Raw genomic sequence first — 27,364 nt, forward strand, 5'->3', positions numbered from 1 at the left:
TAGCAGAGAAACAAAATATATATATGTACTTATTTATATATAAATAAAAAAGGGCCCAAATCTTAGTAAACAGTCTGTGCTCACACGTAGGCCGATCGTCGGTGCCCTTTGGACCCTCGCTCCGAGTCCACCCTGTCCGGCGGTCTACCAAATCTCTCCATTTGCGTCTTCTCTCTTCATCTCTCTCTCTCTCCCTCCGGCAAAAGCCCATGAAATCAACTGTTTCCAGATTCACCATACAGGGGAACAAAATCCTGATTGGCTAACATGCATCTACAGTCCTGTTATCTTCAGCCATAACCCAAACATTGCCGCTACAGAGAAACCGTTACTTCAGCAGTGAACGTTAGCAAAAAACCATTACATTAGCAGTGAAACCTTACAGCGCATTACACTTGCATTCTCTGGATGTTTTCGATATCTAAAAATTGATTGATCATGGATTTGAATACACTCAGCAACTGAGCCCCTCAACAGTTAAAATTCGCCACCCCCTGGGTGAGGAAAGTTTTTTCTTCGCTCATGAAGGCGGCATCCATCATTAAGGATCCTCACCATCCAGGACACACCCTCTTGTCATTAATACAATCACAGAGAAGGTAAAGAAGCCTGAAGACATATACTTAACATTTTAGGAACAGCTTCTTTCCTCTACCATCAAATTTCAAAACGGTCCATCAATTCATGAACAGTATCTCACTATTCTCCTTTTGTACTATTTTAATTTTTATTGCAACTTGCAGTAAATGCACAGTACTGCTGCCAAAAAGCAAATTTCACAACATATGTTCTGAATATTCTGAATGGCTGATTCCTTATTATGACACCCTATTGGTAGAATAGAGAATTATAGTGACAAGCAACTTGAAACCCAGGGTCACTCCTGCAGACTGAAGTGTGAATCACCAAGTTTGTGTCAGGTTTCTGACTTTCATCAGACTATTATCACACCTCAAGGCAGCATCCCATTTCAGGCCCTGGAACATTAGCTCAAGGCATCACTTGGTTAAGTGCCCACAAGGAAATGCACTATGATAGGTTCTGATGACTGTTGGACTGACCATTGCCTAATTCACTTATAACCATCAGCTGAACTAAAGAAAGTGGTAAAACACAGGGCAAGAAAAGCAATGTTGGATGTCTCCAGGATCGAACAGAGAAACTGTTCTCGGTAAGCATCTCACAAAGAGACTGTAGGCACAGCACTGACCACTGTCATATGCTCAGCAATCAAAACTTTGAACATGAACAAATACTTATTGAACTCATCTAAACCAAATAGCAAAAAAAAAAATCAAATTGCTGAAGATTCAAGAATTTGAAATTAGAATAGAAACTAATGAAAATCCTTAGCAGATTAAAACGCATATATGAAGAACAGCGGGGGTGGTGGGGGGCAATATTTCAGATATTCTGCCCATTTGTCCATCCGTAAATAGGAAGGGCTCTGATAAAATGGTTGAAAGTTTAACCTTCATTTCCTTCAGAAATGTTATTTAATCTTTGTTTCTTTCAGCCAAACATTTGATATTGTTTGTGTATAAAATAAAAACCTGACCCAACCACAGTCAATCTAAATCTAAGCACTCATCCACATAACAATCTCCAACAGGTATTGATCTGCTTGAGAACAAAACACTAAACATTGATAAAGTACTGAGGACACGTGCAAATCATCCTGGTTTGGATAAAGCTATGCCAGCATTGCAAGGCCCAGTTAAGTGTTTTATCGACACGTAAACCCGATCTGAACCCTTCAAGCCCTCATATCTGGGAGGAGAAGATGGCAGACTGCCTGCGTGTGTGCAGCACTCCGGTGAAAAATGATACCGTATCTGTTAAATAGGGGCCGTGGACAATTCTGATTTGATGGAGAATGGACATGAAAGCACAGAGGAACATCTGGAGAAATTTCTGAAATGCCCATTTGCTGCTGTCGTTACTGTGTGGTCGTGAATCCTTCGGAGGGTAGGCCTCAAAATCCCTGGCCATGCCTGCTTTTTGGCGACCGAGAAGGAGGTCGAAAGGTTCGGACAGAGATGGCGCTCTGTACTCGGTGTTGGAGAGCTGATCAGAGCTTGAAGTTTTCGGGTGACTCAGAGTCGGATTGTGGTCGGCATGGCAGGAAGAGTTTTTCTTCCTTCGCCCGTCTGCGTGAGATGTGAGACATTTGAGAAACTTTGAACTTTACTGTGCTCATGGACTTCTTCATCAAGTTATGGTATTGTTACACTGTTTGTAACTATACGTAATAATGATGTGGTTTTGTTAGTTTTTTTTCAGTCTTGGTTTGTCCTGTGTTTTGTGGTATCACACCGGAGGAAATAATGTATCATTTCTTAATGCATGCATTACTAAATGACAATAAAAGAGGACTGCATGTCTTCATAATCATAATCATATCAAGCAACCCAGTCTCTTGTCTAGATGTTACAGTGCAACAGGACCCTGAGAAAGGGAGGATCATTGCAGTGCCAAATGGTATTGTGACATCTGCTGCAAAGAGTAAATGTACTGGTGTAATGCAAAAACCAGAATGAACTATACTACATAAATTAACTTACTTGGCTGCAGAATAATGCTCAAGAGGATGAATAGCCATTATCGGGGCAGATGCCATTTGCAACTCTGATACATCAGGGGCAAAATAAATACAGTTTAAAAAAACAAAAGTGATGAGCATTAAAAAAAAGGAATAATGTACAACCTTGGTACAAGCCAATTAACAAATATATCCAAAGTAGCTCAGTGGTTTCAATGAGGTATGATCCGATATGAGCCAAAACAAACCAGCAATTCCTACTTCAGAGGTGTTTAAATACCTTAATTTGTTCCGACATAAAATGAGGATGGGAGCATGGTAAAATATGACTGTTCTCAGTCAAATAGACCAATTGATTATTTTAAAATCATTCCATTCATCACTTGCAGCATTTAATCCTGAACACAATTTTCTAAATGCAGTTTCACCAACTCCTTGTACTATTGCAACATAATACCCCAACTTTTGAATTGACAAAAAGGTCACACTACAATTTTACTTGATGAAAGGCAGTACAGTTTAATGGATTTAAGCAAATTTATCACTGCTCCATTGCAGCTGAATCTACGAAGCACAGGGCTGAACACAACAATAATTTAATTTTAATTACTCACTGAACTTGCCACAAAGATAAATATATTTGACAATGTAATATACAAGTGTCCCCCGCTTTTCGAACGTTCGCTTTACAAAAGAACTACATTAGTTACCTGTTTTCACTAACAGAAGGCGTTTTCACTGTTATGAAAAAAGGCAGCGCACGCCCCGAGCAGCCAAGCTCCTCCCCCAGAACTGCATTCTAGCCGGCATTGCTTAAACACGTGCCTGTGAGCATCTGTGCTTTATGTCGATTTACTTTGGGCATCCATTAGCAAGATGAGCTCTAAGGTATCAGAAAAGCCTAAAAGAGCTCGTTAAGGGTGTTACACTTAGTGTAAAACTAGACATAATTAAGCGTTTCAATCGTGGTGAACTAAGTAAGGACAAAGTGAGTTTGGCTTGTAGAAGTTGACAAAGATGATGTTGAAGAGGTTTTGACATCCCATGACCAAGAACTGATAGATGAAGAGCTGATGCAATTGGAAGAGGAAAGGATAACAATCGAAACTGAATGCAGTAGCGAATGGACCAAAAGTGAAGTTGTCCAGGAACTGAACGTGAAGCAACTGCATGAGATTTTCGCTGCAACGACTGCAGAAAAGTACGACTTTAATTTTGAAAGGGTACGTAGGTTTAGGGTATATTTGCAGGATGGTTTGAGTGCTTACAAAGAACTGTATGATAGAATAATGCGCGAGGTTAAGCAGTCAAGCATACTGTTGTTTTTCAAGCCTTCCACGTCAGCCACAGCAGACAAGGTACCTCGACATTCGACATCGAGGCAGGCAGACATAGAAGAAGATGACCTGCCTGCCCTGATGGAAACAGACAACGATGAGATGACACCCCAATGTCCCACCACCCCAACCTCCAGGCCACAGATCCATACATTGCCGCGAAGAATGCAGTGGTAGCTGGGACGCACCCAGCACATCTTTAAGAAGAAAGCCGAAATTATCAAGCTAATTCATTAGGTGCCACCCGGCACGCAAATGTTGGCCCAGATCAGAGGCAACGCGGTAGCCAGGCGCACCTAATTAATTAGCTTGTTTATTTCGGCTTTTTTCTTAAAGATGTGCTGGGTGCGTCCCAGCTACCGCTGCACCCCTGCATTCTTCGTGGATTGGTATCGGTCCACGGCCTGGAGGTTGGGGACCACTGCACCACTCCAACCTCCGAAGACTCAGCCTAACACACCATCATCAGTGTGTTCGGCGCTGTGTCTTCCCAATTCCAGTAAGTGATACTACACTGTACGTACATTATTTCTACTTTATATAGGCTGTGTATTTTTATGTGTTATTTGGTATGATTTGGCAGCTTCATAGCTTAAAGGTTACTGGAGAGAGTGTTTCTGCCGACAGCACTTGCGTGAGATTTTCGCTACGGTGGACAGTGCGGCAATGATTGTAGAAAAGTAATTCTACTTTATATAGGCTGTGTATTTATCATATCATAGAAACATAGAAAATAGGTGCAGGAGTAGGTCATTCGGCCCTTTGGCACCGCCATTTACTATGATCATGGCTGATCATCCAACTCAGAACTCTGTACCTGCCTTCTCTCCATACCCCCTGATCCCTTTAGCCACAAGGGCCTTATCTAACTAGCCAATGAACTGGCCTCAACTGTTTCCTGTGGCAGAGAATTCCACAGATTCACCACTCTCCGTGCGAAGAAGTTTTTCCTCATCTTGGTCCTAAAAGGCTTCCCCTTTATCCTTAAACTGTGACTCCTCGTTCTGGACTTCCCCAAAATTGGGAACAATCTTCCTGCATCTAGCCTGTCCAATCCCTTTAGAATTTTATACGTTTCAATAAGATCCCCCTCAATCTTCTAAATCCCAGCAAGTATAAGCCTAGTCGATCCAGTCTTTCAACAAATGAAAGTCTTTCAACATATGAAAGTCCTGCCATCCCAGGAATCAATCTGGTGAACCTTCTTTGTACTCCCTCTATGGCAAGAATGTCTTTCCTCAGATTAGGGGACCAAAACTGCACACAATACTCCAGGTGTTGTCTCACCAAGGCCTTGTATAACTGCAGTAGAACCTCCCTGCTCCTGTACTCGAATCTTCTTGCTATGAATGCCAGCATACCATTCGCCTTTTTCACCACCTGCTGTACCTGCATGCCCATTTTCAATGACTGGTGTACAATGACACCCAGGTCTCGTTGCAACTCCCCTTTTCCTAATCGGCCACCATTCAGATAATAATCTGTTTTCCTGTTCTTGCCACCAAAGTGGATAACCTCACATTTATCCACATTAAATTGCATCTGCCATGAATTTGCCCACTCACCTAACCTATCCAAGTAACCTTGCATCCTCTTAGCATCCTCCTCACAACTAACACTGCCGCCCAGCTTCGTGTCATCCGCAAACTTGGAGATGCTGCATTTAATTCCCTCATCTAAGTCATTAATATATATTGTAAACAACTGGGGTCCCAGCACTAAGCCTTGCGGTACCCCACTAGTCACTGCCTGCCATTCTGAAAAGGTCCTATTTATTCCCACTCTTTGCTTTCTGTCTGCCAACCAATTCTCTATCCACATCAATACCTTACCCCCTATACCGTGTGCTTTAAGTTTGCACACTAATCTCCTGTGTAGGACCTTGTCAAAAGCCTTTTGAAAATCCAAATATACCACATCCACTAGTTCTCCCCTATCCACTCTACTAGTTACATCCTCAAAAGATTCTACGAGATTCATCAGACATGATTTTCCTTTCACAAATCCATGCTGACTTTGTCCGATGATTTCACCACTTTCCAAATGTGCTGTTATCACACCTTTGATAACTGACTCTAACATTTTCCCCACCAGTGATGCCAGACTAACCCAGGGGTCCCCAACCTTTTTTGCACTGTGGACCGGTTTAATATTGACAATATTCTTGTGGACTGGCCGACCGGGGGTGGTGGTGGGGGGGGGGGGGGGGTGGAGGGTAGGGTTGCCAACAGACAAGAGTAGCAGTCAAATACGTTGTGTTTACCCTGAGAAAGACTACAATGACCATGAAGCCTTGCGCGGTCACCTGTGTGCGCATGCGTGACTTGCCGATTTTTTTTCTACAAACCGTTTTTGGAGATTCTGTGCCGGGGGGGGGGGGTGTTAATCACGACCGGAATATAGTTGATAAGTGGCTAATACACTCAATTTCATTTCTAAAAGGGTTTATCTGTGGAATTCTCTGCCACAGGAAACAGTTCAGGCCAGTTCATTGGCTATATTTAAGAGGGAGTTAGACATGGCCCTTGTGGCTAAAGGGATCAGGGGATATGGAGGGAAGGCTGGTACAAGGTTCTGAGTTGGATGATCAGCCATGATCATACTGAAAGGCGGTACAGGCTCGAAGGGCCGAATGGCCTACTCCTGCACCTATTTTCTATGTTTCTGTGTTTCTACCTAACGAATTTCATATTAAACACACAGCGCATATTTTCCTCGCATGAATATAAGTGATGTTAATTATCAGGGGAGGAGAGGGGAGCTTGAAGTAAGTGTTGAACGAACTTCCAGTAGAAGTGGTAGAGGCAGATTCGATATTATGATTTAAAATTGGATAGGTATATGGACAGGAAAGGAATGGAGGGTTATAGGCTGAGTGCAGGTCGGTGGGGCAAGGTGAGAGTAGCGTTCGGCACGGTCTAGAAGGGCCGAGATGGCCTGTTTCCGTGCTGTAATTGTTATATGGTTATATAAGTCAATAGCATCATAACATTTTAAGTAACGTTTGGATATTAAACACACAGCACATATTTTCCCCGTATGAACATATAAAATCATTGCAACACACCAATATCGCTGAATCAGTGGGAGCCCTGGGCTTGTTTTCCTGCAACAAGACGGTTCTATCGAGGGGTGATGGGAGACAGCGATACTCGAAGGGGGTTCCTTATGTCCAGTCTAATCCGCAGTGTAGTTTTCGTTGCATTCATTGCAGAGATATGTTAGAAATGGAAGCGACATTTTCAGTGCTTTTGTGGCTATCTCAGGATATTTAGCCTTGAGTTTGATCCAGAATGCCGGCAGAGATGTTATGTCAAACAAGCTTTTCAGCCCGCCGTCACTTGTAAGCTCGAGGAGTTGATCTCCTTCCCGCGCTGACATGGATGACGCGCGGGTAATGACCTCGCATGCATTCAAGCTCAACAGTGAGTGTGACAGGGAATGAGGAAAGGTGCAGCTGACTCATATCGCCAAATCATATCGTTTCCTCGCAGCCCGGTAGCACATGCTTTGCAGCCTGGTACCAGTCCACGGCCCGGTGGTTGGGGACCGCTAGGCTAACCGGTCTATCATTCCTGCTTTTACTATACGTTACTGTGATTTTAGGTTTTATGTGTTATTTGGCACAATTTGGTAGGTTATTTTTTGGGTCTGCGAACACTCACAAATTTTTCCCATATAAATAAATGATAATTGCTTCTTCACTTTATGACATTCCGGCTTACGAACTGTTTCACAGGAACGCTCTACCTTCGGATGGCGGGGGAAACCTGTATTTTAACAACATGATAACTCCATATGGGGGGGTCTGGATTAAGGTAGTAACTTTGAGCATGCTGCTCCCTACCAGACAGGGTGGATGGGCATCACCGGTCCTCATCCATCTCCTAAATCTCTCACATGTTGGCTCCAAGCACCATACCCCCGGTAAACCACTTCAGCTGGCAGGCTAAACTACGTGAGGGGGTCGTGTTAACACGGCACCACTGGGCGAATGACTTCCATGATGAAGTCACCGGCCGGGGCAGAAAGGTTCTCAGATGAACTATAATGGCCACGTGTTCACGACCAAGGCAAGCCACCTAGTTGGAGGAAATCGGCTGTGGTCAAACCTGGAGAGGTATGGGCTCCACCAGGTTTCAGATGCCCAGGACATGCCGCATGATGAGCACACCAAACTGGTGCAAAGCTTGACATGACGGTGCCCCGGCAACTCCACTAGGAGTTAAGGGCGCAAGAAGAAGAACTCAATATGATTTCAATTGACCTTTTTAGCCCAGGAATTCAACAATTTGTTCTGTGGAATCTCTCATGTGTAGCCAAGATAGCCAAATGCATGTTTTTTTTTTAAATCTGTCTCATCTCCTTTTAGCATAGAGTCAGAGTATGGAAAAGGCCTTACTTCCCACATGGCCCACACCAACCAAGATTTCCATCTAAGCTAGTTCCAAAAGTAACTCAGAGTTAGCAGTCAAAACTCTACTTTCTCCCAAATGGACAGCAATCTCATACCAGTAACTGCAATCAGTAATGTCTAAGATGATCGCGGATGCACTGCAAAGTATTTGTCGTCATAAAAATAACAGTTTTATCAGGTTGTATCTAGTTTTATCACAAGTGTCTAGGCTTTTGATCATACCACTTCTTTCTCACACTCAACTTCCAAATTATCTCCCAATCCAGCCACTCAATCACCTATGGTCTAGAGAGGACAAGGCATTTCTATATCATGTACACAAGCAATACAATGCCACTAACGCTTTCAGGAAGAGCAAAGAATTTAGACCAACTCTGGCTCCAAGTTCCATGCAAGGACACAGATAGATGGGGAAAAACAAAGCAAAGCACACAAGAGGTGAAGAGAATGAGAAACAGAAGGGAGAAAAGACAAAAAATTGTTTTAATATTTCATTACCAAAAGAAAATCTTATCAGATTTATAATACAAAACACATAGTACTGGAGCAGTCTTCTGAAAAACTTAAAACAACTGAATGACACAGAATGTGAATCTAAATCAAGATATAAAATTCAAAAATAAAGTAAAAATATAGAAGAATATAACAAAAGATGAAATTGTCCAGAAAAATACATTCTATTAAAAAAACATTTATCATCAAGCTTGAACTGTAAAATTATCTACCAAAACACAATGACATTCCAAATACTCAGTGGCCATTTTATCGGCTCGCTCATGAAAATTTCTAATTTCTAATCAGCAACCCAATGCATAAAAGCATGCAAACATAGTCACGAGGTTCAGACCAAACATCAGAACGGGGAAGAAATGTGATCAAAGTGACTTTGACCATGGAATGAATGATTGTTGCTCCCAGATGGGGTGTTTGAAACTGCTGATCTCCTGGGATTTTCATACACAACAGTCTACAGAGTTTACAGAGAATGGTGTGAAAAACAAAAAAAAAAATCAGTGATTGGCAGTTCTGTGAGATGAGAGAGGTCAGAGGAGAATGCTTCAAGCTCACAGAAAGGTGACCATAACTCAAATAACCACATATTACAACAGTGGTGTGCAGAAGAGCATAACACATCGAACCTCGAAGTGAATGGGCTACTGCAGCAGAAGACCTCACCAGGGTCCAATGTGTACCCAAAAAAGTGGCCACATGAGTGTAGAACTGCAAAAATTAAAATAAAGTTTGAAAATTTGAGAATGAGATGTTCTTTTATAAGTAACCCTTCCCAAACTGTAACTATTCAAATAGACTTTTTTAAACTTCAATTTGATTCATTCTATGTGCTTTTATAAATTTAGTTGTAATTCTGATGTTCTTCAATTAGATAAAATGCAGGTCTAACAGCCACTTAACAATTTTCACACATCTAGGTGATTGGAAATTCTGCTAAAGTTTGGTGATGAGTAATTTAGTAAAGCTTTTTTACTGCCCAATTAAATATTCTGACTTCCTTGAACAAATAGCTCAATGGGAAGTACAATGCCTACATACAGTACAAGACAGTTCATTAGAAACCCCCAATTTCACTTTCTGTTTCTAACCTTTCTTTCTTGTTGACTGTAAAAATTTCAAAAATCAGTAAAAGGTATGAAACTTGCAAACTTACTTGACAAATTTTAAGATGCAATACTCAAGTACAATTTTGGATATGGCTGGTTCATAAAAGCAATACTACTGTGTCCTCAGAAAAGTCTCAGGTGTGATTATTAATCTGAGATCAGTGAACTGATTTGCAGCTTGGTTGGACACAACAAAACCAAACTGTCTTTGATGTCAAGTGTCTACTAAACTGGAAATTAGCAAATTCATTCTCCCAGCCCTACAAATGATAAAAAGTATGTCTTTTTGAAGTTAATATTGAAGTAGCTATAATCCTCAATTCCAAAGCAGGGAACAACCATAGTATATTATCACCTGGCATTAGAATGAAAGAAAACCAATTCAATAGTTTGTTCACAGAAAATGACTCATGCCAGGAGAACAGCTGCAGAAAATTTGGGAAAAGCAAGAAAAGCCCATCCTGCTGCCTATTTCCATGCATTTTACAGGGTTTATCTGAAAAGATTCAAAAGCAGAATGCTCACCTAACATCCTGGAAGAAGAGGCGTGAATCTTGTTACAATATAACAAAATGAAAATTGAGTTATTCAATCTTTTATACATTTTACCAAGGAAAAGACATCTGTAATATCCATAGGATAATCCCAAAAACATACTCTTCTGATTTAGTTAGCTTACATCTGATTTGCAAAATAGCTCCAAATTCAAGGGAGTGACTGGACCCCCTACAGGGCAACATTCACAACACGCTGGAGGAACTCAGCAGGTCAGGCAGCATCCATGGAAACGATCAGTCAACGTTTCGGGCCGGAACCCCTCGTCAGGACTAAAGAGGGAAGGGGCAGAGGCCCTATAAAGAAGGTGGGGGGAGGGTGGGAAGGAGAAGGCTGGTAGGTATCAGGTGAAAAACCAGTAGGGGAAAGATAAAGGGGTGGGGGAGGGGAAGCAGGGAGGTGATAGGCAGAAAAGGTGAAGGAGGAATAGGGGAAAGCACAATGGGTAGTAGAAGGAGGCGGAACCATGAAGGAGGTAGTAGGCAGCTGGGGGAGGGGGCAGAGTGAAATAGGGATAGGGGAAGGGAGGGGGAGGGAATTACCGGAAGTTGGAGAATTCGATGTTCATACCAAGGGGCTGGAGACTACCCAGACGGTATATGAGGTGTTGCTCCTCCAACCTGAGTTTAGCCTCATCATGGCAGTAGAGGAGGCCATGTATGGACATATCCGAATGGGAGTGTGAAGCAGAGTTGAAGTGGGTGGCAACCGGGAGATCCTGTCTGTTGTGGCGGACAGAGCGGAGGTGCTCGACGAAGCGGTCCCCCAATCTGCATCAGGTTTCACGGATGTAGAGGAGGCCGCACCGGGAGCACTGGATCACCCATTGTAACACTTCACTTGTGAGTCTGTTGGGGTCATCTATTGCACCCGGTGCTCCCGGTGCTGCCTCCTCTACATCAGTGAAACCCGACGCAGATTGGGGGACCGCTTTGTCGAGCACCTCCACTCCGTCCACCACAACAGACAGGATCTCCCAGTAGCCACCCACTTCAACTCTGCCCCTTCCCTCTTCAGTCCTGACGAAGGGTTCCAGCCCGAATCGTTGACTGATCGTTTCCACAGATGCTGCCCGACCTGCTGAGTTCCTCCAGCGTGTTGTGAGTGTTGCTTTGATCCCAGCATCTGCAGAGTATTTTGTGTTTGGACCCCTACAAATGAGCTCATTGTTATGGTAGGAGTGTTGAAGCCTAGCCTTAACTCTTCCAACCTAAGAGAAAGAAGGAATTTAAAAACATCACACATCACTACACCATATTACCATTCAGAAACCATTCAGTGTATATTTTAGATATCTACCAGCAGTATGACTAGTTCATCTTGATACCACAGTGGAACACCCTGAGTTGCAGATTATAGATGAACAATGACCACCAGGACACATTTCCAGCAATCAGTCCATGCCCTTGCAATCAGAAGCCTAATGATAATAATATAAAACTGAAATGGATCCTTCAGTCAATACTAATTCAGAGTAGTGTCAGGTTCTCCTAGCGAAATTGGAGGAGCTTTTTCCCCTGTAAATATCTACAAAAGCTGGAGAAATTTAAATGAGATTTGTAAATTGGTAAAAAAAAAAGCTGCCAATAGAAATAAGAAATATAGATTTTAAAAAGTGAAACAAAAAACTAATGACAGATATCATCACATGCACATTTCTTCCCAGTTGTTCTTTAGCCATAAAAGCACCAGAGAATAGGTTGAAGTTTTCTAATCCAAAGAACAGTCAGAGAAGTTTTGCAATCCATTTAAAAGAAAAATCCTCAGAAGTAGGGAATTTCAGAATCTACACAGTATTAAACAGTGCAGTACTTGTATTTAATTATAATTATCAATTTTGAATCGATTTTCCAATAGAGCATTTCTTCATTACTTCATTCCCTATTACTTTAAATATTTTGTGAGTTAATAAGCAGTAAAAGCATCTTTCACAAAGCTAAGTGGAGTGAAGTTGTAATGCACAAAAATTTGTAAATAACATTTAACTTAATTTCTACTTAGTTGAAGCAGATCAGCTGGCATGCAAATATCAGAAATTTGGTGCAGAGTCCTCTCTGCCATTCCATCAATGTTCATCCAATTTTCCTCTCAGACCTAAACTCTTGTCTAATCCCCATATTCCTTCATGCACTGACTAAACAAGAATCTAACAACCTCTGCCTTAAATATACATAAACTTGCCCTCCACAGATGCCTGTGGCAAAGAATTCAAGAGATTCAAGAGACTCTCCGGCTAAAGAATTTCCTCCTCATCTCCATTCTAAAAGGATGTCCCTCTGTTCTCATGTCTTACATTCTGCTATCATAGTAAACATCCTCTCCACATCCACTCTATCAAGGCCTTTCACCATTCGATAGGCTTCAATGAAGTCACCCATCTGTGAATTTGATACTCTACTTTCAGTTAGTCCTGATGAAGGGTCTCGGCCTGAAACGTCGACTGTACCTCTTCCTAGAGATGCTGCCTGGCCTGCTGCGTTCACCAGCAACTTTGATGTGTGTTGACTGTATTCCACCTGCCATTTCTTTGCTCATTCTCCTTATCTGTCCACGTCCTTCTGTTGCCTCTCTACTTCCTCAAAACTACCTGCCCCTCCATCATATAATCAGCAAACTTTGCAACAAAGCCATCAATTTCATCATCCAAATCTCAGGCATATAACATTAAAAGAATCGTGGAACATCACTAGTCAAAGGCAGCCAGCTCGAAAAGGCTCCCTTTATTCTCATTCTTTATCTCCTGCCAATCAGCCACTGCTTTATCCACGCTGGAATCTTTCCTGTAATACCATGGGCTCATAGCTTGTTAAGCAGCCTCATGTGTGGCATCTTGTCAAAGGCCTTTTGAAAATCCAAGTACATAACATCAACAATTCTTCTTTGTCTATCCTGCTTGTTATTTCTTCAAAGAATCCCAACAGACTTGTCAGGCAAGACTTCCCTTGAAGAAACCATGCTGACTATGGCCTATTTTACCATGTGCCTCCAAGTACCCTGAGACCAATCCTTAATTATCGACGCCAACATCTTCCCAACTACTAAGGTCAGACTAACTGGCCTGTAGTATCTTCCACAGTGAAGACTGATGCAAATTTATTATTTAGTTCGTCCACCATTTCCTTGTCCCCCATTACTACCTCTCCAGCATAATTTTCCAGATGTCTGATACCCACTCTCACCTCTCTTGTACTCTTTGTATCAGAAGAAATTTTAGTATCCCCTTTAATATTATTGGCTAGCTTACTTTCACATTCCATCTTTACTTTCTTAATGACTATTTTTTAGTTGCTTTCTGCAGTTTTTTTAAAAAGCTTCACAATCCTCTAACTTTCCACTAATTTTTTGCTCTATTATATGCCCTCTTTGGTTTTTATGTTGGCTTTGACTTCTCCTGTTGGCAACGGTTGTGTCATCTTTCCTTTAGAATCCTTCTTCCTCTCTGGGACGCACCTTCCAAGCTGCTTCCAGAAACTCCTGCCATTGTGGCTCTGCCATCATCCCTGCCAGTGCTCTTTTCCAATCAATTCTGGCCAGCTCCTCTCTCAGACCTCTGTAATTCCCTTTACTTCACTGTACTACTGATACATCTGACTTTAGTTTCTCATTCTCAAAATTCTGGGTGTATTTGTCATATTATGATCATGTTCCCCTAGGGGTTTTTTTTAACCTTAAACTCTCTAATCAATTCTGGTTCATTGCACAACACCCATTTCAGAATAGCTGAACCCCTAGTGGGCTCAACCACAAGCTGCTCTAAGTTTTAAAAAAAATTAATTTACATACATCCAGCCACATCACCCAGTAACCCCCGATTTAACCCTAGCCTAATCACGGGACAATTTATTATGAGGAATTAACCTACCAACCAGTACGTCTTTGGACTGTGGGAGGAAACCAAAGCACCCGGAGGAAACCCACGTGGCCACGGGGAGAATGTACAAACTCTTTACAGGCATCTGCAGGAAATGAACCCGGGTCACTGAAACTGTAAAGCCATGTGCTAATCATTACCCTACCATGCCGCATGCTTAAAAAGACATCTCGTAGGCACACTAGAAATTCCTCCTCCTGGAATCTAACACTACCCTGATCTTCCCAATCTACCTGCATATTGAAGTCCTCCTTGACTGTTGTAACATTGCCCCTTTGACATGCATTTTGTATGTCACATTGTAATTTGCAGGCCACATCGTTACTACTCTTTGGGAGTCAGTATACAACTCCCATCAGGGTCTTTTTGCTCGTGCAGTTCCTTAACTCTATCCACAATGATTCAACACTTTCTGACCCGATGTCACCTCTTTCTACTGAATTGATTTAATTTTTCACCAAAAGAGCAACACCTCCCCCTCCGCTTTCCTGTCTCTGCTTTCGATACAATGTGTATCAGGACATTAAGTTCCCATCTATAATCTTCCTTCAGCCATGATTCAGTGATGCCTACAACATCATAACTGCCAATCTGTACCTGTGCTGCAAGCTCATCTACCTTATTCCATATACTGTACAACACCTTCAGCCCTATATTCACCCTTTCTGACTTTGGCTTTTACGTTGCAACATCCCATTAACTGCAATTTTGGCCCATCAACAGCCTCTCCTCACTATGTATCGCCTGTTTGTAAACCAGCTACCTCATCTCAGCACCATTATCAGCCTTTCCTACGATACTTTTTGCACTGAAATATGGACAGCCAGGACATTAGTTGCACATGCTCCAACTTTTTGTTTTTTAACTTTGTCTGAGGTCTTTCCAACATCTGCTTCCACAACCTCTCCACTAGCCGTTCTGGCACTCTGGTTCCCATCCCCTGCAATTCTAGTTTAAACCCCAACCGTGCAGCATTAATAAACCTTCTCGCAAGGGATATTAGTCCCCCGCCAGTTCTGATGTCCAACTTCCCTGGAAGAAAGCCCACTGATCCAAAAATCTTATGCCTTCCCTTCTAACTCAACTCCTTAGCCATGTTTTAAACAGTATAAAATCTTCCAAGTTCTGGCCTCACTAGCACGTGGCATGGGTAGCAATCCCAAGATCATAACCCTTTAATTTAGCACTAACTGCCTGAACTCCCTGTGCAGAACCTCATCACTCCCCATGTCATTGGTACCTACATGGACCAGGACTTCTGGCTGTTCACACTCCCACTTAAGAATGTTGAGGACTCGATCCGAGATATCCTAGACCCTGGCACCTGGGAGGCAACATACCATCCAGAAATCTCGTTCTTGCCCACAGAACTTCCTGTCCATTCTCCTAACTAAAGAATTCTCTATCAACACAGCATGCCTCTTTCTCCCCACTTCCCTTCAGAGTCAGAAGCAGACTCAGGGCCAGAGACTCACCCACAGTGACTTTCCTCTGTTAGGTCACCACTCCCCCCCCCCCCGCCCCCCCAAAACTGTTTCCAAAGTGATATACCTGTTGTTGAGGGGATTGGCCACAGGGGTACTCTGCTCTGGTGGCTCCTTAACCCCTCTCCTCTTCCTGACTGTCACCCAGTTTCTTGTGTCCTGCACCTTGGGTGTAACTACCTCTCTATATGTCCTATCTATCACCCCTTTAGCCTTCCAAACAATCCGGAGTTCATCCAGTTCCAGCACCAACTTCTTAACGTGTTTCTTTATAAGCTGCAGCTGGATGCACTTCTCGCAGTTGTTATCATCATTGACAATGGAGGGCTCATGACTTCACAATCTAACAGGATGGACTCTTAACTTCATAATCTATCTTATGATGGTCTTGCACCTTATTGCCTGCATGCATTGCACTTTCTGTAACTGTAGCACTATGGATTGGGACAGGTTGCTTTCTGTCAAAGGTGTGCTTGGTAAACGGGAGGCCTTCAAAGGTGAAATTTTCAAAGTACAGAGTTTGTATGTTCCTGATGGAGTAAAAGGCAAGGATAACCGGTTGAAGGAACCTTGGGTTTTGAAGAGATATTGAGGTCCTGGTTAAGAAGGAGGTGCTAGCAGGTACAGGGAGGAAGGAACAAATGAGTTAGTTAAGAATGCAAGAGAACACTTAAGGAAATCAGGAGGGCTAAAAGGCGGCAAGAGATTGCTCTAGCAGACAAGGTTATGGAGAATCCCAAGGGGTTCTACAGATATTTTAAAAGCAAAAGAACAGCAAGGGACGAAATTGGTCCTGTGGGAGATCAAAGTGGTCAACTGTGCATGGAGATGAAAGACATGAGGGAGATCTTAAAAGATTTTTTTTGCATCTGTATTTACTGTTACATGCTCAAGGAGATCTGGTTTTTTTTGAGAATGCTGTGATGGTCTTTTGGAGGTCACCTGATGTGATTTTCCCACCGATGTGAGGTCACGTGGTGACATGTGCCCCGTGACTATATAAGGGTCGACTCAGGTGACACAGTGGGTTTTTGAGTTTGTAGATTTCCAGGTAGAACGTGTTGTGCCTCCGTTTCTGTTGCGTGTTTGTTTTTGTGACGCAGTTTCATTTTTAAAACGGAAGGTGCGTTCTCTTACAACATATTGCATTTGGACTGGAAATTTGTGGCTGGAAGTGCCAATTTACTCAATTCCGACAGTTTTGAAGGGGAAGTGAAGAATTCATCGAAGTGAAGGATCGAGAGAAGCCAGCATCGGTTTGGCAGTTTAATAAAGGGTCGATCTTATTGAGTCTTCGTTGAACAGAAGCTGCATTGAGATAACTCTTGTAAAAGCACAATGAGTTCATGCAAAAAGGCTCTCTCTCTAAAAGAAATTTAAGGGCAGTTGATTTAAACTGTTTATTTTTGGCATCGAGAATCCTGTGGACAGAACCGGCAGTAAAGGTGCGTCGGTGAAGAAATCATTCTCCAAACAAATCTCTCCCAATTGAATGCGTAAAACTGTTGGACTTTTGAAGTCATCGCTTTAAGAACTATATCTGACTGCATCGCTTTAAGAACTGTTTTCAGCATTTAACGCTTTAAGAACCAGAGCCGAGTGGAGATGATGAACGGCTGCATACCTGTTTAACCTCTGGTTAAAGTTTTCCTTTTGTTTTTTTTTTCCCCTATCGCTTATACGTGTTTAATAAATGTTCGGTTGTTTTTATAAAACCTGTCTCGATTAATATTCATTGTTGCCGGTTACGTAACATTACTCAGGAGACAAAGTTGATAGAAGTGAGGCAAAAAAACAAGGAGGTCATTGACCCTATACAGATTAGAGGTGGTGGTGTTTGCTGTCTTGAGGCAGATTAGGGTGGATAATTCTCTGGGGCCTGACAAGGTGTTTCCTCGGATTTTGTGGGAGGCTAGTGCAGAAATTATAAGGACCCTGTCAGAGATATTTGAAACATCCTTAGCAATAGGCAAGGATTGGAGGATAGCCTATGTCATTCTGTCATTTAAAAAAGGCTCTAAGATTAAGCCGGAAATTTATAGGCCGGTGAGCCTGACATCAGTAGTGGGCAAATTACTGGAATGTATTCTAAGGGACCAGATATACAGTATTTGGATAGACAGGGACTGAATAGGCAACATGACTCCATGCACGGTAGGTCGTGTCTAACCAATCTTAAGAGTTTTTTGAGGAAATTGCCATGAAAGTTGTTGAAGGCAAGGCAGTGGATGTTGTCTGTGTGGACTTTAGAAAGGCCTTTGACAAGGTCCACGTTGGCGGTTGAAGGTTCAGTCGCTTGGCATTCAGATGATGGATTAAACATTGGTTTCACAGGAGAAGCCAGAGTGGTAGTACATGGTTGCCTCTCTGACTGGAAGTCCGTGACTAGTGGGGTGCTGCAGAGTTCAGTGCTGAGTCTTCTGTTGTTTGTCATCTATAGCAATGATCTGGATAATAATGCAGTAAACTGGATCAGCAAATTTGCAGTTGACACCAAGATTGCAACAGTAGTGGACAGTGAGGAAGGCCATCAAAGTTTACAGCAGGATCCGGAATAGTGGGCTGAAAAATGGCAGATGGAATTTAATGCAGACAGGTGTGAAGTGTTGTTTTTCAGGACAAACCAGGGTAAGACGTACATGGTGAACAGTAGGGCACCAAGGAGTGTGGTAGAACAGAGGAATCTGGGAATAGAGATCCATAATTCCTTGAATGTAGTGTCACAGGTAGATAGAGTTGGAAAGAGAGCTTTTTAACACATTGACCTTCATAAATCAAAATATTGAACACAGGAGTTGGAATGTTATGTTGAAATTATTTAAGACATTGGTGAGGCTTAATTAGGAGTATTGTGTGCAGTTTTGGTCACCTACCTACAGGAAAGATGATCAATAAGATTGAAACCGCACAGAGAAAATTTATAAGGATGTTGCCAGGACTTGAGAACCTGAGTTATAGAGAAAGGTTCAGTAGGTTAGGACTTCACTCCCTGGAGCAGAGGAGAATGAGGGGAGATTTGATAGAGGTATACAAAATGTGGGGCATAGATAGGGTAAGTGCAAGCAGGCTTTTTACACTGAGGTTGGGTGAGACTACAACTACAGGATATGGGTTAAGGCTGAAAGGTGAAATCTTTTAAGATGAATATGAAGGGGAACCTCTTCACTAAGAGGAAGTGAAAATGTGGAATGAGTTGCCAGCAGAAGTGGTGGATGTGGGTCTGATTTCAACATTTAAGAGAACTTTGGATAGGTACATGGAGGGAGGGGTATGGAAGGTTATGGTCCAGGTCCACAAAGATTGGACTAGGCCAAGGGTCCCCAACCCTTTTTGTACCGCAGACCAGTTTAATATTAACAATATTCTTACAGACCGGCCGATGGGGGGGTTCAAGTAGGGTTGCCAACTTTCTCACTCCCAAATAAGGGACAAAAGTAGCAGTCAAATACGGGACACTTGCGTTTACCCCGAGAAAGACTACCATGACCATGAAGCCTTGCACGGGCACCTGTGTGCGCATGCGTGTACGTGCCGATTTTTTTTTTCTACAAATCGGTTTTGGCTTAATCTTCCCAATTCTGTTAAGTGAAACTACACTGTACATACATTATTTCTAAATAGGCAGCATAGGCTGTGTATTTATCACATCATTCCTGCTTTTACTCTATGTTGGTGTTATTTTAGCTTTTATGTGTTATTTGGTATGATTTGGTAGGTTATTTTTTTGGGTCTGGGAACACTCAAAAATTTTTCCCATATAAATTAATGGTAATTGTTCTTCACTTTACGCCATTTCTGCTTACGTTACAAACGGTTTCATAGGAATGCTCTACCTTAGTGGAGGAAATACAGGACAAGGGTGGTCCTGTATGGGAAACATCAATTTAGCCCAGTGTACGGGATGTCCCGGCTAATACGGGACAGTTGCCAACCCTATGTTCAAGTTCAACAGTGCATGACAGGGAATGAGGAAAGGTGCAGCTGACTCATATCGTTTCATATTGCCAAATCATATCGTTTCCTTGCAGCCCGGTACCGGTCTGCGGCCTGGTGGTTGGGGACCACTGGACTATGTAGATTAATAGTTGGCACAGACTGGATGGACCAAAGGGCTTGTTTCTGTGCTGTAGTGTTTTACGACTACTTATTCTGCATTGTTATTGCTTTTCCCTTGTACTACCTTGATGTAGGTTCCTCAAGGTTGTCATAACTGGGGGGGGGGGGGGGGTTACATGGGGATTAGCTCCCACTACCTATTAAATGCTCCCAACCACATGTGCCTCAAGTAGCTTCTGACAACCAAGTCCAGCTCCTGGCCATGTGGCTTAGGGCTTGGCTACTAAGCTCAATGGAACTGTTTCTACTGCCAGAAGGGACAAAGGCAGGTTAAACTTTGCTTTGGACAGATGAAACTTGTCAGCCATGGTTGGCAGCTCATCTAGAAGGAAACTCTGATCTCAAACCTCCACTGCCTTGCAGCTATACCCAACTCTTGGGAAAGACTTTGGGAGTAAACCCAGAGGGAAAATCCGGAGCTGGACTCCCTAAAGCAGTCCTACGTCGAGTTCAATACTGACTGACAACTCCCGCTGGTTTGACTGGTGTCAAACTATCAGTTTCTCCTGTCCCTTTGGATTCATCAGTTGTGGGGAGACAGGAAGCTTGCTGCATGAAAAAAAAACGCTTGCTCTCCATATCATACTGCTCTGGCTCGCATAGCAACATGTAGATAGCTAGAATGCAACGTCATTTGAACTTTGAATATCCATGGTCATCCCTGATCAACAGAGGTCCCCATCTTTGATGTACTGATATGCTAAAATATTCTGCATGCAAACTAAAGTTTCTCACTGTGCCTCCACACGTGACAATAAACCCTCCTCAGGTAGGGAACAGAGAGTACAAAATTCTACTTCTTTAGCCAATTTCTGCAGCTGCTGGTTATTAATTCACTGGAAGAAAATTCCCATTTATCCCAAAATATTCAAATATCCTCTTAAAGCAAGTACCCTAGCTTTTTTAACATAACCAATGATCCCTTCCCTGACACCAATATGGGAAATTTCCTTTTTTTTAAATAAAAAAGTTACAAATAACTGAAATTCATAAAATGGAAGAAAGCTTGAAGATTCAATAAAAAATATTCAGAAGGAAATTCCATTAATATTCAATCACAAAGTCCCATAGCATGGAAAGTCTCTTCAAATCAACTCGCCCATACCACCAGTGTAGCCCGGTAAGCTAATCCTATCTGCCTGCATTTGGCTCATAGTCCTCTAAACCTCTCCTATCCATGTACTTATTAATGTTTAAAAGCCATGTTCCTAAAGCTAGATAGCTTTCAAACTTTGCTAATGTGCCTGCCTCAACCACCATTTCAAACAAGTGCATTGAGGAGGTTATCCCCCCAGAAATTGGTCAGGGTCTACCCAAACCAGAAACACTGGACCAACAGTTCCATGCGAGCAGCACTTACTGTGCGACACAGAGCTTACATTGTCAGTAACCAACAGGAACTCAAAAAACGCAGCTATAATCTGCACAAAGTCAACAAGGCAGCGAAACAAGACAGGGATAAGATCCAGGCACAACTCTCCACTAACGACATACGCAGTTTATGGAAAGGTCAGCACACCATTGCAGACTTCAAAGCTGAGCACAGTGGTGCTGCCAACAACGCTGCCCCTCTCCTAGATGAGCTAAATCTTTTTTTTAATGCTCAGTTCAATATCGCCAACACTAAGCCCCCAAGGAGAGCCACCAAAGCGACTCGCACCTTGGTCATCTCGGAGGCTGAAGTACGCAGGTGTTTCCAACAAGTGGACAGTCGCAAGGCTGCGGGACTGGACGGGTATCCCAGAGCAGGTACTCAGGACGTGTACGGCATAACTGGCAGGTGTGTTTACAGACATTTTTAATCTCTCCCTCTCCCAGTGTAAAGTCCCCTCCTGCTTCAAAACATCCACCATTGTCCTTGTACCTAAAAAGACCAAGGTAACATGTCTGAACAACTGGTGTCCTGTCGCACTGACCTCAATAATAAGCAAATGCTTTGACAGGCTGGTCAAAGACTACGTCTGCAGCATGCTACCACCCACACCGGACCCCTTACAATTCGCCTACTGACATAACCGATCAACAGATAACGCAATAGCCACAGCTCTACACACCTTCCTTACACATCTGGGAACAAGGATGCTTATGTGAGAATGCTGTTCTTGGACTACAGTTCAGCATTCAACATCATAATTCCCTCCAGGCTTGGCAAGAAGCTCAAAGACCTCGGCCTTCACCCTGCCTTATGTAGCTGGATCCTGGACTTCCTGTCAGATTGCCAGCAGGTGGTAAGAATGGGCTCCCTCACCTCTGTCCCTCTGACCCTTAACACAGGTACCCCTCAGGGCTGTGTCCTAAGCCCCCTCCTTAACTCTCTGTATACCCATGACTGTGTCGCCACCCACAGCTCCAATCTGCTAATTAAATTTGCTGGTGATATTACACTGACTGGCCTAATTTCAAATAATAAAGAGGCAGCCTACAGAGAAGTAGTCATCACCCTGACACAGTGGTGTCAAGAAAACAAACTCTCCCTCAAAGTCTCAAAAATAAAGGAGCTGGTTGTGGACTACAGGAGGAATGGAGACAGGCTAGCCCCTATTGACATCAATGGATCTGGGGTTGAGAGGGTGAACAGCTTTAAGTTCCTCAAAATACACATCACCAAGGATCTCATGTGGTCTGTACATACCGGCTATGTGGTGAAAAAGGCACAACAGCGCCTCTTTCACCTCAGATGGCTGAAGAAGTTTGGTAACAGTCCCCAAATCCTACGGACTTTCTACAGGGGCACAATTGAGAGCATCCTGACTGGCTGCTTCACTACCTGGTAATGGGAACTGTACCTCCCTCAATCACAAGACTCTGCAGAGAGTGCTGCAGACAGCCCAGCGCATCTGTAGATGTGAACTTCCCACTATTCTGGACACTTACAGAGACAGGTGTGTAAAGAGGGCCCGAAGGATTATTGGGGACCCAAGTCACCCCAACCACAAACTGTTCCAGCTGCTACCATCCGAAGCACAGTACCGCAGTGTAAAAGCCAGGACCAACAGGCTCCAGGACAGCTTCTTCCACCAGGCCATCAGATTGATTAATTCATGCTGATACAACAGACTTTTAACATCATAAATCAGTGAGTTGCTTGTTATGTTTCCGCTCTCGCTGCAAAACGAGAGACTGCTCTTTTTCCCCTTATTAGGGACAGAGAGAGCCTGAGGTATGTTGAATTACTGGGTGAACAAGCAGTCTTTGGGGTACTACAAGTCTGTGTCTTTATTGATGCTTTCCGGCACACTTGAGTGCTTCGTGGGAGGCACCAATGCTTTTTTTGCTGGTGGGAGAGGGGGAATCATTGCTTTGCTGATGCTTACGTATAAGAGGTGGAGCTGGGGGGGGGCTTTGAGGTTCTAACGTTTAACTGTCATTCATCCTTTGGGGCACTCCTCTATTTTTGTGGATGGTTGCGAAGAAAAAGAATTTCAGATGTATATTGTATACATTTTTCTGACATCAAATGTACCTTTGACACAATTGTATTTCTGAACTAGATTGTTATGTACATCCTATTTATTACAAATAACTGTAAATTGCACATTTAGACAGAGACATAACAAAGATTTTTACTCCTCACCTATGTGAAGGATGTAAGTAATACAGTCAGTTCAAATATGCAGCACCCTTCATAAGAAGCAGCAGCCCCAATGTCCTTTTAAAACTCTTGCAGGGAAATCTTGGGAGTTACTGGAAAAGTATCAGTAAGGAAATGATGTTCAAGGCGATATTCGTGCCCTATGCAAGTCACTGTCAAGGTCAGTATTTACTGTCCATTAACTAAATGCATGCTGAACTATTCAGTGGGTACTACCATGGGTCTAAATTCACATACACATTGGCCGGGCAAAGATGACAGAACACCTTCCATCATCAAACAGAAAGACAGATTGTATCAGAATTCAAGATGATGCTGGCAATTAGGAAAATATAATCTAACTTACAGAACAGCAAGTGGTTCTTAAGCACAGTCTCTTAAATCTGCAAGTAAAATATAAACAGTCATACTGCTTTGAACATTATAAACAGGAGCACAAGAATACAAGACCAGTGAAGCCACAAACATATAATGGGTTATATGCTGAATCTTCAGAGTGGTTTTAAGTACATCATTATAGTTTAGATTAAATGTACAAAATAGAATTGGAAGAATATTTCCAAATAACACAAAGCTATGAAGATACCAATGATATTGGGACGGTTTCTATTTAAACAGGAAGCTCAGAAGAAACTCAGAGTAATACAGCACAGAAGTAGCTCCTTTGGTCCAACTGGCCCATCCTGACCACTAACCCTCCAAGCCCCTCTCTTCCAAGTACTTAACCAAATGTGTCTTAAATGTGTCTTTAGCCACCTTGACCACTCCCTACGGCCACTTATTCCAAATACTCACTACCCTCTGTGTAAAGTAGTTAACTCTGAGTCTCTTTTAAATCTCTCCCCCACCCCCCATCTTACACGTGCCACCTGGTCTTGGACTCCCTAACCCTGGGTAAAAGACCAACTGCCCACCTTATCTGCAGCCCTCATGATCTTAAAAATTTCTGTGAAGTCAGTTCTCATTCTCCTGTACTCCAGGGAATAATGATCAAGAACAACCATCAAGACCAATCTCTTCCTATAACTCAAGACCTTTTAGTCCAGGCAGCATTTTCATAAATTTCTTGTGCATCCTTGCCACCTGGACAATGTCTTTCCTATAACAGAGTGACTAAAACTGTACTCAATACTCCAGTGTACCCTCACCAACAACTGGAATAACTGCAACTTAATATCCCTACTCCTAAACTCTGTGCCCTGACTGAAGACCAGCATGTTAAATTCCTTCTTCATCACTGCATACTTACGTAGCTGCTTTCAGTAAAATGCCCACTTATACTTCCAGATCCCTTTGTCACAACACTCATCAGTGCCCTGTGCTTCACTGTATTAAGTCCCACCTTGGTTTGACTGTCCTAACGCTTACCCAAGTTGAAATTCATTTGCCATTTTTCAGCCCATCTCAGTAACTGATTAAGGTTTCTTTGAAAGTCACTGTTAGCTGCTTCACTATCAACAAACCCTTTCTTATTTCTAAGATCTATCCAAATGGCTTCATTGGATGAACCCTCAAGAATCACTACACTAGGGCAGCACAGCTAGAGTAGAGCACAATGCTATCTGGGTTCAATTTCCACCAAGGCCTGCAAGGAGATTGTACAACCGCCCCGTGACTGCGTGGGCTTCTCCCGGGTGCTCCGGTTTCCTTCCACAGTCCAAAGACGTACCAGTTGGTCGGCTAATTAAGTGTTGCAAATTGTCCCAGGATTAAATCAGGGGCGGTGCGGCTCAAAGGGCCAATTCCGCGCTGTATCCCAATAAATAAATAAACATCCTCTCTCAGTACTGCTGTAAAGTTGTACCTTATCACACCCCCTACACTTTTACCTGTCCCTCTGTCATGCCTAGAGCATGGGCCATTGAGCTGTCAGCCCTGCCTTTCTCTTAGCTACATTTCTATTATGGCAATATCTCATTCCCCTGAGGCTATCCACACCCTCAGTACTTCACACTTACCTGTTAATCTATGTGCAACAAATTAGATGAAATTTTAAGCAGAGGCCTTATCAATACTCAACATAGCTAACTTGATCGCTAGGCTTACTCTCTTTGGTTGCCACATGTGCCCATTTTCGTCTCTCAAGTCCCAACCGTGCCAGTCTAGTTTAAAGTCTTCCTGATGGCAAAAGCAAATTTTCCCGCTAGGCTACTGACCCCCTTTCATTCAAGTAACATGCTTTCAGAAAGATGAAAGCCTGTTTCCCTTTTAGAGATATTGACACGTAGATAGCTAGAATGCAACATCTAATTTGAAAAAAAATTTAGAAACCGAATTAAGATTATTATAGATTTCTTCACATAGAAAGATAAATAGACTGATCTGACAAAAATAAAAGGAAGCTGAGACCAATGCACTTCTGGCTAACAAATATTTAAAACAAAAATATCTGGGACAATACCAAGAAAAACACATGGCTTACTCTGAAATTATGTGGGAGTAAGCCCTAAATCATCACAGCTCTGTTACATTCCGGGAGGTGCACACATTCTTCTCATTACTACCATATGGAAAAAGACACTTAATATAGTTATGAAAAATATTAGTGCTCCATATGAACTTAGTGAAGTTTGTGTTGTACAGCAAAGACCTATTTTTCCCTGGTTTCTTCAAAAATCTACCAAAACGGCAGAGCAGCCAGGCAGACCTCAAAATTAGAATTACGAGAAAGTTGCAGATTACGCATCACTTCCCAGATGCAAAGCCACAGTATCTCTACCGTGAAGTACAAAGCTGGTCATGCTAACATCTGGCGAGATCTCTGCAATCTGATAAACCATAACTTTCACTGCACACTGACTTTTCGGAGCAGTACGGTCCGACCCACTAGGGTCGATAACATAAAACAAACAAAACAAGGCAGGGAAAGTCACAGCGTAATGTGGCCTATACTTTATAAACGTGACCCACTCTATCGCTGGGGTAGTTAATGGCTCTGTATTAATGCTTTGACTAAGGGCAATTCAATTCGTCAACAGTGAACCATGCAGAAAAGGGCAAGGCCCTCCCACTCCTTCCGATGAAACATTTGGTACATACAGATAACACGACATCCATGAACCAAGTGACCGGAGCCACCCCCGTTCCACAACAGCTCATCCCTCCCTGAGCCGACTCACCTCGGTCAGCTGCTAGAGGCTGATCGTCGGCCGGCTGCCTCTCCCTCGGCCTCTGGTGGCGGTGCCTGAAGTGACAGTAGGGCCGGTTGCAGCCACCGCCGGCGCCGTAGAAAGGGCACTCGATGCTGCGGAAAAATTCGGTGGAACGCAGCATTCTGCAGACGGGACCCGGCCTCGGGAACAAGGCATAATAATAACCCCGCGGAGAGTGGACGCAAGTGACAAGGGGACGGGGGTTGGTGGCGGAGAGGAGATATATTGAGAGGTGTGAGGGACGCTCAGCAGCGGACAGATGCCCGATCCGGACGCCCCGCTCCGGCCGTAGCCGCCATCTTGGCTCTTTAACCTGGGTCCTTCGACCGCTGACGTCACCAGGCAGCAACAACAACACACGTGACCAAAGTTGGGACTTAAACTGCAAGTTTTTGCTCGTATGGGCTGTAATTAAATTACTTTTCTTTTTCTTTTCTCCTATCTCTATCTCTCCCTCTCTCCTCTGTGTGAATCAGCAAGGCGGCCTATCAGCACTGAATAAGAATGAAACCATGTGTAAGTGGTTGAGAAGTTTGTCTTAAGTTTATTCAATGTCAAAAGGGGGATGTACTTTTTGCTGCCTCCTCCTCACCTAAAGATGCCGTCCCATGAAGAATAATGTTGGCTCAAACCAGGAGGCAGTCCTCTTTCTCGGCACTCCGCTTGCATTGTGCACCCA

At 43.0% G+C, this 27,364-nt stretch overlaps 1 protein-coding gene across 1 annotated transcript in view; it reads right to left on the bottom strand.

The window, feature by feature from the left end:
* The window catches only part of rexo1 (REX1, RNA exonuclease 1 homolog), a 91,214-nt gene extending 64,190 nt beyond the window's left edge, over positions 1 to 27,024 (bottom strand). Inside the window, exon 1 of the mRNA XM_072244124.1 lies at positions 26,653 to 27,024. Coding sequence (XP_072100225.1) covers positions 26,653 to 26,806 — 154 coding nt within the window. The 5' untranslated portion in view covers positions 26,807 to 27,024. The remainder of the gene's footprint in view (positions 1 to 26,652) is intronic.
* Between the last annotated feature and the right edge of the window lie 340 nt (positions 27,025 to 27,364).

This window comes from Mobula birostris, chromosome 26, assembly GCF_030028105.1.
Source record: "Mobula birostris isolate sMobBir1 chromosome 26, sMobBir1.hap1, whole genome shotgun sequence".
Lineage (NCBI taxonomy): Eukaryota > Metazoa > Chordata > Chondrichthyes > Myliobatiformes > Myliobatidae > Mobula > Mobula birostris.